The sequence below is a fragment of the Rattus norvegicus genome, chromosome 14 (assembly GCF_021556685.1).
Source record: "Rattus norvegicus strain SHRSP/BbbUtx chromosome 14, alternate assembly SHRSP_T2T, whole genome shotgun sequence".
In the NCBI taxonomy this organism is placed as follows: domain Eukaryota; kingdom Metazoa; phylum Chordata; class Mammalia; order Rodentia; family Muridae; genus Rattus; species Rattus norvegicus.
This window is the reverse complement of record NC_141547.1, coordinates 91,325,383-91,337,841: the sequence shown is the minus strand read 5'-3', so window position 1 is coordinate 91,337,841 and position 12,459 is coordinate 91,325,383. Positions and strand designations below refer to the sequence as shown.

Genomic DNA, 12,459 nt, shown 5'->3' with positions numbered 1-12,459 from the left:
AACATAATGAACTGGTGGGGAAGATGCAAAGCATTCGACGTATGAAAAGGTGCAGTTCCTGGTTCCAGAGAGGCCAGGAGCATGCTCCACAGAACAATTAGAGCTGGGGTTTGGGTTGTGCATTCCTCAAAGAGTGCCCTAGTGAGATGATTAGATTTTTAAGTGTCTCTAAACCAAAAAATTCAAACACAAAGTGGTTTATATAATATCCAGCCACGTGGAACATTAAGAACTCTGGTGTCTCATGGTCTCTTGCCACATCATGGGATGACAGATTTCCATTCACGATGCAGCTGCTTGCTCTGAACCATTCACCCCCGGGAGGCCAAGATAAAGACACAGTGTAAGACACCCTGTTTTGTGCCCTTTAGAGACTGAAGAACCACTACTTAGCTGTAGAAAAGCCAAGTTATCGTCCATAAGCTTCACCTTCCCTTTCTGGAAATTAAAATGTCAGGCTGGGGAGATGGCTCAGCAGGTAAAATACTGTGACCCAAGCCTGATGACCTGAATTTGTGCCCCAGAACTTATTTAAAAGGTAGAGAGAAAAACAACTCTACTATACGTGCCCTTTACTCTTTACAGGTGTGTTCCACGGCGCGCACACATGCCTCTCTACATGTCTTATACCCGTTACACACACAACAGTGTTAAATATTTTTAAGTTAGAATAACAACCTTTTCAGAGAGTGTCTCGAGGTGGTCCTATGAGATACACTTGACAACTTCAATAAATGTCTAATAAATGTTTGCCATTGTTCATGTTTTCTTGAAATCTATAAACCTTTCTACTGAAAGTCCTTGAGCATGTTAAACCTCTAAAAGCTTCAGGAAAATTATTTCGCCCATTAGGACGTATCTTTATTATTGGAGGGCCTCAGACCTTGCCAAATCCTTTTCAAATACAGTGCCTTAATTAGCTTGGTACAAGTGGCCTGGGACTGGAAGGCACCTGCTGTTCCACAAGTGGGTATGATGGGCTCTGCAGAAGCATTTCAGCGGTGGCGTGAGGCAGCTTTGGCAGAGGCTCCAGACTTTAATGCTTCTCCGAATCTGAAATTAGGAGGGAGCAGGAACTATCTTTCAGCAGGTGAAATTGCTTTTCCAAATTAGGTACGCCTGAGTTGTTTTCTTGCTCCCCTCTCCTAATTAATTCTAACTTGTTGTGGATGTGCAGCAGAATTCTAGAACATGTCACTATGCAGACATCACTGGGACCATAGAGACCTTCTGTTTACCAGAATGAATTACAGGGAAAAAAACATCTATGCCTCAAATAGGGCCCCCAAATCACATTTCAGGGCAGCATTTCCATCCAGCCTAGGAGACTGTATACACATTATGGAATTAATTACCTTTCCTCCACTCTCCTTAAACATGTTGAGGTTGGAGAGCCTGCACATCATTGGATCTGTTGTAGATTCAGTCACAGAGCAAAGACTCAGCAGCGTCTCCCTGGTTAGCTGAAGACCTGAGTAAAGTGAGCAGAGTCTCACAGTGTTGGACAAAGTGGTTGAGAAGCCGGACGTGGTTGCTCATCTGTAGCCTCCAAGTCCTCTGGAAGTTGATGCAGGAGGTTAACAACAGTGGATTCACACTTCCAACTTCCCCAGTCACCTTGAGGAACATGGCGCACACACAGACGAGTAGATGCAAACTATAAATAAATCTTTGTAACACGGTACAAAATGGAGGCATACACACCCTATACAGATCCCTCAAACTTTTCTATCCTGGATAGCTCTACTTCATAACCACATCGGCTCTTCTTCCTTCCATATCCCCTCGACCCCCAGCAACCACTACTCCACTCTCTGAGTTTTGGCTGTTAGATGTCTCATGTAAACGGACTCATGCATTATGTTTTTATGACTGGCATATTCCACTTAACAGAACTTTCCAAAGGTCTATCTACAGTGTAATGTGCTATACAGTTTCTTGGTTTCTTAAGGCTGAATGTGCTTTTCATAATACATACAATCAGAAATTTAGGTTGCCCATGAGTCTTGGATGTTTGGAGTAGCAATTCAATAATGGCTATACACATACTTGTTTGAAATCTTACTTCAATCTTATTTGTTCATTTATTAAAATTAAAAGCATGAATTATATGGCAATTCTATCTTAATTACTTGAGGAGCTCCCATACAGTTTTCATAATCACTGCATTGTTTAAAATCAGTATTCCTGTCCTTGAGAACTTTATTCATATATACAACGAAGCACTGTCGTTTATTTTCTTATTTCCGTCGTCCTCCAACTCCCCATAAATTCTCCCCTACATGGACTGCTCCCAGCCTCATGTTTTGTTTTGCTGATAACCTGCTAAGTCCCATTAGTGCTGACCATATGTTCATGGGCATGGGGCCATCCGCTGGAGCATGGGAAACCTACCAGTGGCCATACATTAAAAAAAAAAATGAGAACAAAAATTCTCCCTCCTCCTACAGCTGTCAACTGCCAACTGCATCTCAGAAAGGAGTACTCCCCTATCAGTTACCAAGTGTTAGTCGGCTGATCATGTTATCATGGGCAGGACTTGTGGACCAGACCATGGCTGATGTGAGCTCATGGGTCTGATAGACTTGTTGAGTCAGAAGTTGGCGTTTTCTTCACACTGTTCTTATATTCTTTCTGCCCCTTCTTCCTGGCTACTCCCTGTATCACTCCTTGGTGATTCAGAGAAGAGGTAGGCTGAGAAATACGCTACAGAGCTGAGCACTCTGTCACCTCTTCTCAGTCCTTTGACCATTGCATAAAAAGCTTCTCTAACCAAGGTTGAGGTTCAGCGCAGCCCAGGTCTGTGAGTATAAACATAAATATTTCCCTGACAATTTAACAGCATGGCCATTTAGCAAAATAACACTACAGCCTGTGACTACTCCAGGCTTTTTCTTACTAGAAGTACAGACCCAGGCATTTTTCTGGGACAGCCCTCAAATCCAATCAGAAAATGGTTCATTAGCCAATGACAGGCACAGCACGATGTGCATCAGTGGCCACATCTTGCCTAGTAGGTCAGTATTGGCTAAGACCATTGATATCTCCATTCCTCCCGTAATCTGCACGGTACCTCCCAGTACTATGAAAGCTAGGCAGCATGTATATTTTGAGATCCGTTTGAGATTGGTTTCTTCACTTTCTTTAGCCACAGTGTGTGGCATCTTCAACAATAAAATCTTACTATATAGCCTTTGTAGTGTTGGAGACCTCTGGGAGCACTCCATGCCTTGCACTGTGATTTTCAGTACCTAATCTAAGTCTGTGGGGAGTTATATTATCCACCAGAGCATGGTAATTCCATTGGTGCCCCCCCACCCCTTTTAAGTTACATTTTGAAATAAGCTTACTAGGGATTTTACATAAAGAATTTTCATGTATCTGTTGTTTTGGTTAACCTATCCACTATTCTCTTCCCCAAACCCTGTCCCTCCCCCTCCCCACTTGATTATTTTATTGCCAATTTTGCACTTTCTTTTTGATTACATGTGTTTCACTATCCTTCCGATTACCCATTTGAATTGGGTTGTAAGATTGTATGCTTTTGTGGGTTTTTTTCCATATACCCTTCCCTTTGTGTAAACCTCCCCACGTCCCACTTCTTCTACAGTCCCTCATCCAATCCTTCTTCAGCCTTCCAACGCCATTACAAGGTCCTTCTCTCCTCCCCTTCACATGTGCCTCTCCCCACAAAAGACCCCTTTCTAGTTGCCTAGTGCCTTACAGTAAGGTTTTCTATTGTCGGGATACAACCATGACCAAATAACACTTGGAAGGAAAGGGTTTATTTCGTTTTCACTTCCACATTGTAGTATATCAGGGCTGGGACTCAAGGCAGGAACATGGCACAGGCTGTCTCCCTGCCATTGCTGCTGCCATTCTCTGTCACGTGCAAAATTCTGGAGTCTCTGCAACTTGCTTGTACCTTCACGGATAGCCCGTCCTGGGCTCTCTTCAAGGATTCGACTCCGCTACATGACGTCAAGCCTCAACCTCTCCTTATGACCCTTAGAGCACCTACTGAAACAGAGGCTGCACTTTTACCCACAGCCTCTCCTGGCCTCCCACCATGTTAAGCCTCAACCTCTCCTTATGACCCTTAGAGCACCTACTGAAACAGAGGCTGCACTTTTACCCACAGCCTCTCCTGGCCTCCCACCATGTTAAGCCTCAGCTGTTCTCTTGACCCTTCATGCCTTCAAAACCAGGACCACCTAATTGGTCATTTCTAATACCAGGTTCAGCTGGTTGCAGGAGATACCTTGGCCCTCTCTAGACCAATGAGAAAACACTCCCGGAAGATTTGATCTCACTGGTGCTGACCTCTTAGTGGGAGCTGATTTCTCAGCCTTGGCTGATGAGAATTAATTGTCCCAGTAAAACTAGGTTTTCACTACCTTGGTGTTAATCAATCTTTTGTTAATTACAGCTGATTCTTTAGCTCCAGATAACCAACTACAAGAAAAAAAAATCACACAAATGGCCCAAATAAGTTTTTAGTACACTCTCAATACTTACTACTAGTATTCTTTCATTTAAAGTAAGAAACCACTTTTCCCAGTCTACTTGTGGAGGTATGATGATTGGTACCCTCGGTTTATTTTCATCTGGTAAAGTTTTTTCTTCCTCCTCCATTTAAAGCAGTGTTTCTCAACCTTTCTAATGCTGTGACCCTTTAGTATGATTCCACATAGTGTAATGACTCCCCCCAACATAAAATTATTTTCATTGTTACTTCCTAACTGTAATGTTGATCCTCTTATGGATCGTAGTGTAAATATTTGATGTGCGACCCTCAAAGGGGTCAGGAACCTCAGGTTGAGAACTACTGGTTTAAATATTTATTTATTTCTAAATAAGGAAAAATTGTGTGTCTTTATGGGTGCAGTGTGATTCTTGCTATATTGTAGAAAAAGTTAAGCTAATCATGTCTTCTACTTCAGCCCTTTGTCTTTTTTTTGTGTGTGTGTGTGGGTGGAAAGTATTAGTCATCTATTCTCTTAAGTAATTTGAGAATGTCCACGCATTATAGTGTTGGAAACCATGGTTACCGTCAGGCAGCATGAAAATTTGTTCTTTCAGCTTAGCTGAAACATGGCATCTTTTGCTCAAAATCTCCCCTTTCTCTCTCCCATAGTATGTATAGTGTACGATTTCTTTCTGTGTTCGTCTACTGACAGACATGTAGACTGTATGTTGGCTCTTGTAACAGGAGAGAGCAAATATCCCTCCAGCTCACATGTCCTCTATCCTCTGCATATGTAACCTAAAGGGGAGGGGTTGGATCACGTGTTCCTATTTGATGAGCCTTCATGGTCTTTCTTGGGAACGATCACTAATTCAGCTTCCTCCCAGCAGTAGCAATATTTCTTTTTTTTTTCATATCCTCCCCCAAGTTCTTGCATCATCTTTCAAAATAATCACCATTGTAATAGGTATGGTGTGGTATTGTGGTTTTCATTGTTATTTCCTTGACAATTTGACTTTTGTTGGCCAGTTTTAATGTATCTGTTGATATATAAAACAAGAACTGGTTTTGTTTCTTTAGGGTAGGGGTTCACACTGCAACCTATTTGGTATCAGACTTGTTACAGTCCTGCTTTAGCCTACTGAACACTCAGATTACAGATATGACTCACTATGCCGGGTTTCTTTTGACTGCGTTCAGACCCTTTGGCCCTTGTTAAATGAGATTAATGTATCGTTGATAGAGCTCTCTCTCTCTCTCTCTCTCTCTCTCTCTCTCTCTCTCTCTCTCTCTCTCATCTATATAGATGTCCTTAACAAAGGAGAGCAAAACTCAAAACATTGGCAATAAAAACTGAATAAGACTCATGTAAACAAAAATGTATCCATTGTTTCGATATTAAAAATATTAATGTTACTAATGTGTATAACACCCAGAGAAATCTGCGGACTCAATACAGTCAAAATTCCAAAGTTGTTTTTCACAGAGACAGAAGAAGTAATCCCATGATTCACAAAGAACCACCAAAAGATCCCAAATAAACCAAGCCCCCCAGAGTGGGGAGAGAGGAAGAAAAGAAACAAACGGCTGAAGACAGCACACTCAGGGATTTCAAAGTACAGCATAGTATGTTATAAAACTATCATAACCAAAGCAGCAACAGACAGATAATATCGAAATGGAGTGATGAATGAGACGGGACAGAAAGGTCAGAAATACACTCACCAGTTCAGTCACCTGACTTTCAGTAAAGCCACCAAGCGAGCCCAGTGAGTAAGAGTTTCTTCAATAAATTGGGCTCAGGAAACTGGACTTTCATGTGTAGGAGAATGAAATTTGACCTTTATCTCAGCCCATGAACAAAATCAACTCAAGATGGATTTAAAGGCCTCGAAGTAATACCTGAAATTTGAACAGAGTATGCAGAGAGCTCGTTCTGTGACCTGCGTCTGGGCAGTGATTGTTTTAGATCTCTAGTTTTGGCAGACGGTTTGGTCAGGAGGATTCTTCATTGTGTGTGTGTGTGTGTGTGTGTGTGTGTGTGTGTGTGTATGCACAGCTTCAAACATAACCATCCCATCACTTCTGGTCTGCAAAGGTTCTTCTGAGAAGCAAGCTCTCATCACACGGTCCGTTCATGCTCAGCATTTAGCAGTCCCTTCTTGATCCTCTAAGCCGATTCCCTCTGGCATTGCCTTAGGATGGTTACCTTACAGGGTGCCTTTCATCTGCTTTGGATCCTTTGATCTACCTGAAGTTTCTTGTACTACGATTTTGATTGTTATTCCTCCAGATAATCCGCTGTCTACCCCTCCTCTGTCTTCCCTTTTCTGGGAGTTCTCTAACTCGTTACTCCCTGCCATGTTGTCTCATAGAGTACTCAACTTACTTCTTTCCTAGGAAGTCCCCTGACTCAGTAATTCCTAGCGACATGTCTTTACATTTGCAGAATCTTTATTCTCTTTGATTAGGTTTTGCCGAGCAAACCCTTAAGTGACTGACCCAGCATTCTCATTCTCATTCTCTCTCTCTCTCTCTCTCTCTCTCTCTCTCTCTCTCTCTCTCTCTCTCTCTCTCTCCTGGCTTTTTACTTTGTGTTGATCTTTAATGTGCTCACATAGTTTTCCTCATGTTGCCTGCTCATCTGTCTGTCTGTCCTCTTATAATTCATCCAATTCTGCCAAGATACTCAATCGCTTATAGTTTTATCAGTTTTATCAGTCTCCGTTTCTTTACGACTATCGTCTAGACATTTAACTTGCCGCTCTTCTCAGAACACAGTTTTCTGGCCTTTTGATGTACTTTTTAGTTTTTATTCCTTATTGGAAACTGTACATTTGAAAAAGAGAAAAGCAAACCAACCAACCAAAAACATATTTCTAATTTTCTTTTTTTCAATAGTGTATAATGTCTTCCTCCCTCTGCTGTTTGTCTGTGGTACTGCAGGTCTCTGACCTTATACCCAGTCTCTAGGCTCCCTTGGTCTGGGTAACTCCCCAAGGATTGGAATGGAACGGTGGCACTTGCAGTCAACTGTGACTAAAACCATTCAACCATGCAAGCCTACACAGAAAGCCAAATCATCCCATTCCCTTCCCACTCTTGTAATGGCCCCTAAATAATCCATAGGCTGGTGCTTACTTCTGATGGTGCCATGCTGTGGAAGTGACAATGACAGTGAGTGACAATGCCAGGTCTCTGAGCTCTGGGTCCACCAGCGTCTAAACTCTTCTTTTTTCAGTTCCTGCCATCTACCCACATCAAATGACATCAGCTCCCTAAGAGAGGAGCTCTCCTGTCACTCCAGACTGATCCAGTCCCTGCCTAGGCAACCCTTCTTAGAATCTGGAAAAGTGCCCTTATGATTCCTTCTCCTTCCTCCCAAGGGAGATCTGAGCTGTGCTGACCTTGGAGGAAGGGATGTGGTACTTGAAATGAATTGGCTTTCTTCCTCATGTTCATGCGGCTGCTCTTGCGTGAGTGGTCTGGGTGCTGCGACTTCCTAGCTGATCACAAGCGTCCTCATTAAAGCTTTGCAGGCTGCAGGTGGATGTTAAGTCACTGCTTCTACAGGACAACGACCGGGGACTCATATTCCTACATCTTGGTGTTGCAAAAGGATGTTTTAAATTGGGATACATAATTTTGGGCTAATCAACTATACTTCAGTAAAGTGGAAAATATGGTTCATAGAGCAAATTAAGGTCTCTCCTTTTGAATCCCCATTAAAGTCAATAAACCCTTAGTGCTATTTTTAAATAATTGTAAATAATGAGTAAAATGATGACCGTTTTCAGGAGGTGCCATGAAAAATCCCCCAGCAGGTGGGGGCAGTTAAATATTGACTCCTAAGGATAGGACACGCATCAGACAGGCCCAGAACCCCACTAGGCTACTGAATCTGAGGCAGACTCCACTCCACCCCAGAGTACAGAATGAGCTGATGACTTATTGTTGCGTGTGTGAGCAGGAAAACCATGTGGCTCTTTTTCCCAGGCAGCCATGCGCCCAACTGCAATCAGGTCGCTCCAGACATCAGACATGATAAATCAACACCAGAGAGTTCGATCTATGTACTCCAAGGCGGGCTTGGGACCTCTTCCTCCTGTTCCACTCTGCACCCTGCTCACCCTTAGGTCATCAACTGAGAACCCTCTGTACAGGGAGGGCAGACGTTGGAGAGAAATCTGAAGAGGTGGCTATGTGGAGCTCTTTCCTGTCAGCTAACCACATTTCTGCCCAGATGCTCCAGGGAATCTTGTGCGAATAGACTCTCTGCTTCCAAGCAACATAAGTGGTCATCCAAAAGGCACAAATGTTTGAAGCCAGGTTAAAACGAGATTATCAGAGATAAATGGGGGAGTAGAGGGAGAGGGAGAGAGGCTTATAGGAAAGTACAACAGATCAAGTTAAAAAATGGTGAAGACAAAAATATTGTAATGCTATCAAGAAGAAAATGAGAGAAAATATACCCAATAAAGAAGTCCATGTTGCCAATTTTACAATAAGTAGAAATCTTGGAAACTAAATATGCGGCAGCATACTTTAGCACTCAAGCTGGTTGGGCAGTCAGATAATGGAAATTTCCAAGAAAGAGGCAAGAACACTAGAGGAAAAACAATGGATAATTGGTTCACGATCCTTCATGTTCGACTGAGTTCCTCCATGTTCAGAGAGGAAAAACAGAATAAAAGTAAGACAAAGCCGAAAAGTGGAGCTAGAACAATCCAGAGGCTGCAGGAATATAAGTGCCTCGGAGGAGAGCATCTGGGTGCCGAAGACTGTGCCACAGTGGGGTTCGTAGCCCATGGGCAGAGGGGCAGACTGGGAGCAGGCAGACCTGAGTGTGTTTCCAGTGTTTCATAATGGTTTATTTTTCCTCCGTACCCATGTACAGTATAATAGGATAACAAACGTTTTAAGATCCAAGTGTTTTTAGGTTCAAAGCCTCAAAATTCTTCATGTACAGCTTGTTCCATAAACAGGAAATCTATGGAGCCGGAAAAGGGAATTTCCGGGAAGTTCAGCTAGGAAGAGTGAGTTAGGTACCGAGTCAGTACCCCAGGCAGGACACAGGAGGACGATGTGAGCTCTTTCATCAGGGCCAGACTCGGGACAAAACACAAGGACTTCTTGTTTTCTGTTTAAGAATTTTGGACCACAATTGCCTTGAGCCAACAGACACTGAGCCTGTTGTTGAGGAAGGATTACTGAGGGACCAGAGAGTGGATGGCGGTTGACGTTTCTCTCAGGTTGCAGTTTTGGGGACAGAATGGAGAAGAAAAATCAACCCTCTCCCTGTGTACAAAAGAATTAAGTCCCTATCTTTCGGGGGAGAAAATCAGAACTCCAGCACACGCAGATCAAGACAGCATAGGAACTGACCTCTTTGGTGAAGTAGTGAATGGCAAAGGAAGATGTTTTCTGTGGGTGCTGCTGGGGTGAGAGTGGTAACTAAGACTCGTTGACAACTAAGCTTTGAAGGGTTGTTTGAGTTTATGTTTTTGGCCATCTTCTTATGCAAAGTACAGCAAAGAACTTTGAAAACCTAAAGAGATTGTTGTGGTATATTACAATACCAGGAAATAAAATCGCTTTTAAAAGAGTAAAAATTAAATATTAGAAAAAAAAAGAGATATGCTTACAGTTAGTACTTGACCTAAACAAAATGATTTTTTTCTTCCTTTCATTGGCATATACATTCACAGTTTCACCACAGAGGATTGAATATTTTGCAATAAGTGTGTATTACTGTTAAAATTTATAAGTGTTTTATAGATATACGCACACACTTCTCTTGATGAGAAGGGGATTGTGGTAGCCTAGTGCTGTATCAATTCTGTGTTCTAGTACTCAATGAAGCATGCTTAAATTACTGAACCAGAGAGCACCCAGATCAGACCCGCGGTACTGACAGGTGGCAGTGTGCACAGGCTCCAGCCCTGGAAAGGTCTAGTAATGGCTGGACAGGACTTGACTCTGAGGAGCTGGAGACAGGGAAGAATGGAGTCGTCCTCTGCACCAATGCCTTTCCCTTTCAGTGAAGCCCAATCGAGTGACATGAGTGAGTTTTAACTTAGACTGCTAGGAGGAAAAGAAGACCTGCGATCAGTGGGTCACAGACGAAGACGGATTTCACTTTTGACAGGGATTCCTGCCCACGCTGCTGGTCAAGTTAGAATTCCGTTGTCATTGTCTCTGAGGTACCGCTGGATATCTGTTCTGGATGGGAAACTGATATCCCAAATCTTGGCCTAAAGGGCCCATATAGAGATGCTTCACTGTGGGCCTAGATGCAGAGTGGGCATAATGTGGCTTGTGTTGGTCCTGGGATGTCTACAGGAAGAGGCAGAGTGGGACCTGAGCTTCCACCTACACAACCTCTCCTATTTCAGAATGAATAAATTAACTCTTTGTCCTTCAGTAAGGACAAGCTTCATTTTCTCATTCATATGCTCGGGAAGTCCGAGAATCTCCAAAAATGCCTAGAAAATAGGAACTTCTTGCACAAAACAGGGAGGTAGGGAATTTGGAAGCATCACTCTGCCATTTCAGGTCTACGCCAAGGCAGGAAAGGCCACGGCTGCTTGAGAGGAGTGTAATTGGACAGGCAGTGTGACAGCTCTCCTTTCATGGCCATGCCACCCAGAATCTGCTTCTGCAGAGGCATGCATTCCATGTGTGTTTTGCCTCTTAGGGACCAACTAATCCTTTTACAGACCAGCTAATCCTTGCTGTCCTTTCTTGTGCTTCCTAGGCCTCCCTCAGCTCGCAGGCCGATCTTCAGAAGAAGAAGAGGCGGGCGCCAGCTCCTCCTCCACCACAGCCGCCACCACCAAGTCCTGTGGTTCCCAACCGCAAGGAAGATAAGGAAGAGAACAGGAAGAGCACAGTGGGTGAGTGAACGTGGCCTGCTCTGTGCATGTCTGGGATGCCTGCTTGAGCACATTTTTGTTAACCCTGGCAGTGGAGTCTTTGCTAATTACATTAACTGGAAAACAAGTATGCAAAAGAAAGTGTGCAAATGACTCGCTCTGAATTTCCTTAATATCTTACTGACACTGAGAAAGGAGTAGAGGATGGAAAGATGGAGGCCGGATTGTGGTTAAATAACCGAACCCCAGAAGACAGTGACAAATGGGGCTCATGTGAGTGGCTGTGGCATGTGTTGCTGACTGGAGGATGTATAGAGAGGCTGTTTGAAAAGGTGTTTGTCATATGAAAGACATCTTAGACCTTTCATGGTATGTAGAGTTTGTGCCTTCCTAACCTGAATGCCCGAAGTCTGAAATTCTTCAGAATCTGAAACCGTTTGAACACCAACATGATACCACAAACCTGTAGTGTGGAGCTTGGTTTCATGAACAAAACTATTTTAAAATTACATAAAATTACCTTCAGATTCTGTATATAAGGTATATATGAATTATAAATGAATTTTATATTTAGACTCGAGTTCCATCACCAAGACACCTCATCATGTATATGTAAATGTGCTACAATTAGAAAAATCTGAAATCCAAAACACCTCTGGTTCTGAGCATTTGGATGCCAGCCTGTGAGTGAGTTCCTATTTGAAAATAGTCCCCGCTTACACACCTCTGATACAGCTAGCAAAGCCCCAATGTTGAGGGTAAGAGAACACAAAAGAACCAGGATGGAGTCTTAGCGCCTGTAACCAATGAGTAACCTGTGAGATCATTATACCCCACTCTTGTGATCATGGCAGCGGACAACACTGAGGGCTGGACTTCCAAGATCCATGAGCCTCAGGAAGCTTGTTTATTTTCAAATCTTCTGGTATCCCCCATTTCACTGTCGTAAGACCACAACAAGCCCTTGCAGAGAAGGGATTAGAACTTTGCAGCATTGGATTCTCTGGCTAAAAGTTCCATCAGAGTTCTGGCTGAAGCCATGAAGTATCCACGGCCATTCACGGGTTCAGGCAGCCTGTTGTTTCTCCATTGACAAAGATTCTTTGGCCCCACAGG

The 12,459-nt window shown here is 43.2% G+C and overlaps 1 protein-coding gene across 26 annotated transcripts in view; it reads left to right on the top strand.

Annotated features, from left to right (window-relative positions):
* Positions 1–12,459, top strand: part of Cobl (cordon-bleu WH2 repeat protein) — a 246,422-nt gene that overhangs the window by 153,628 nt on the left and 80,335 nt on the right. For all 26 annotated transcript variants that reach the window (XM_087583462.1, XM_087583454.1, XM_087583457.1 and 23 more), the window contains 1 exon segment: positions 11,226–11,364. In XM_087583462.1, coding sequence (XP_087439588.1) covers positions 11,226–11,364 — 139 coding nt within the window.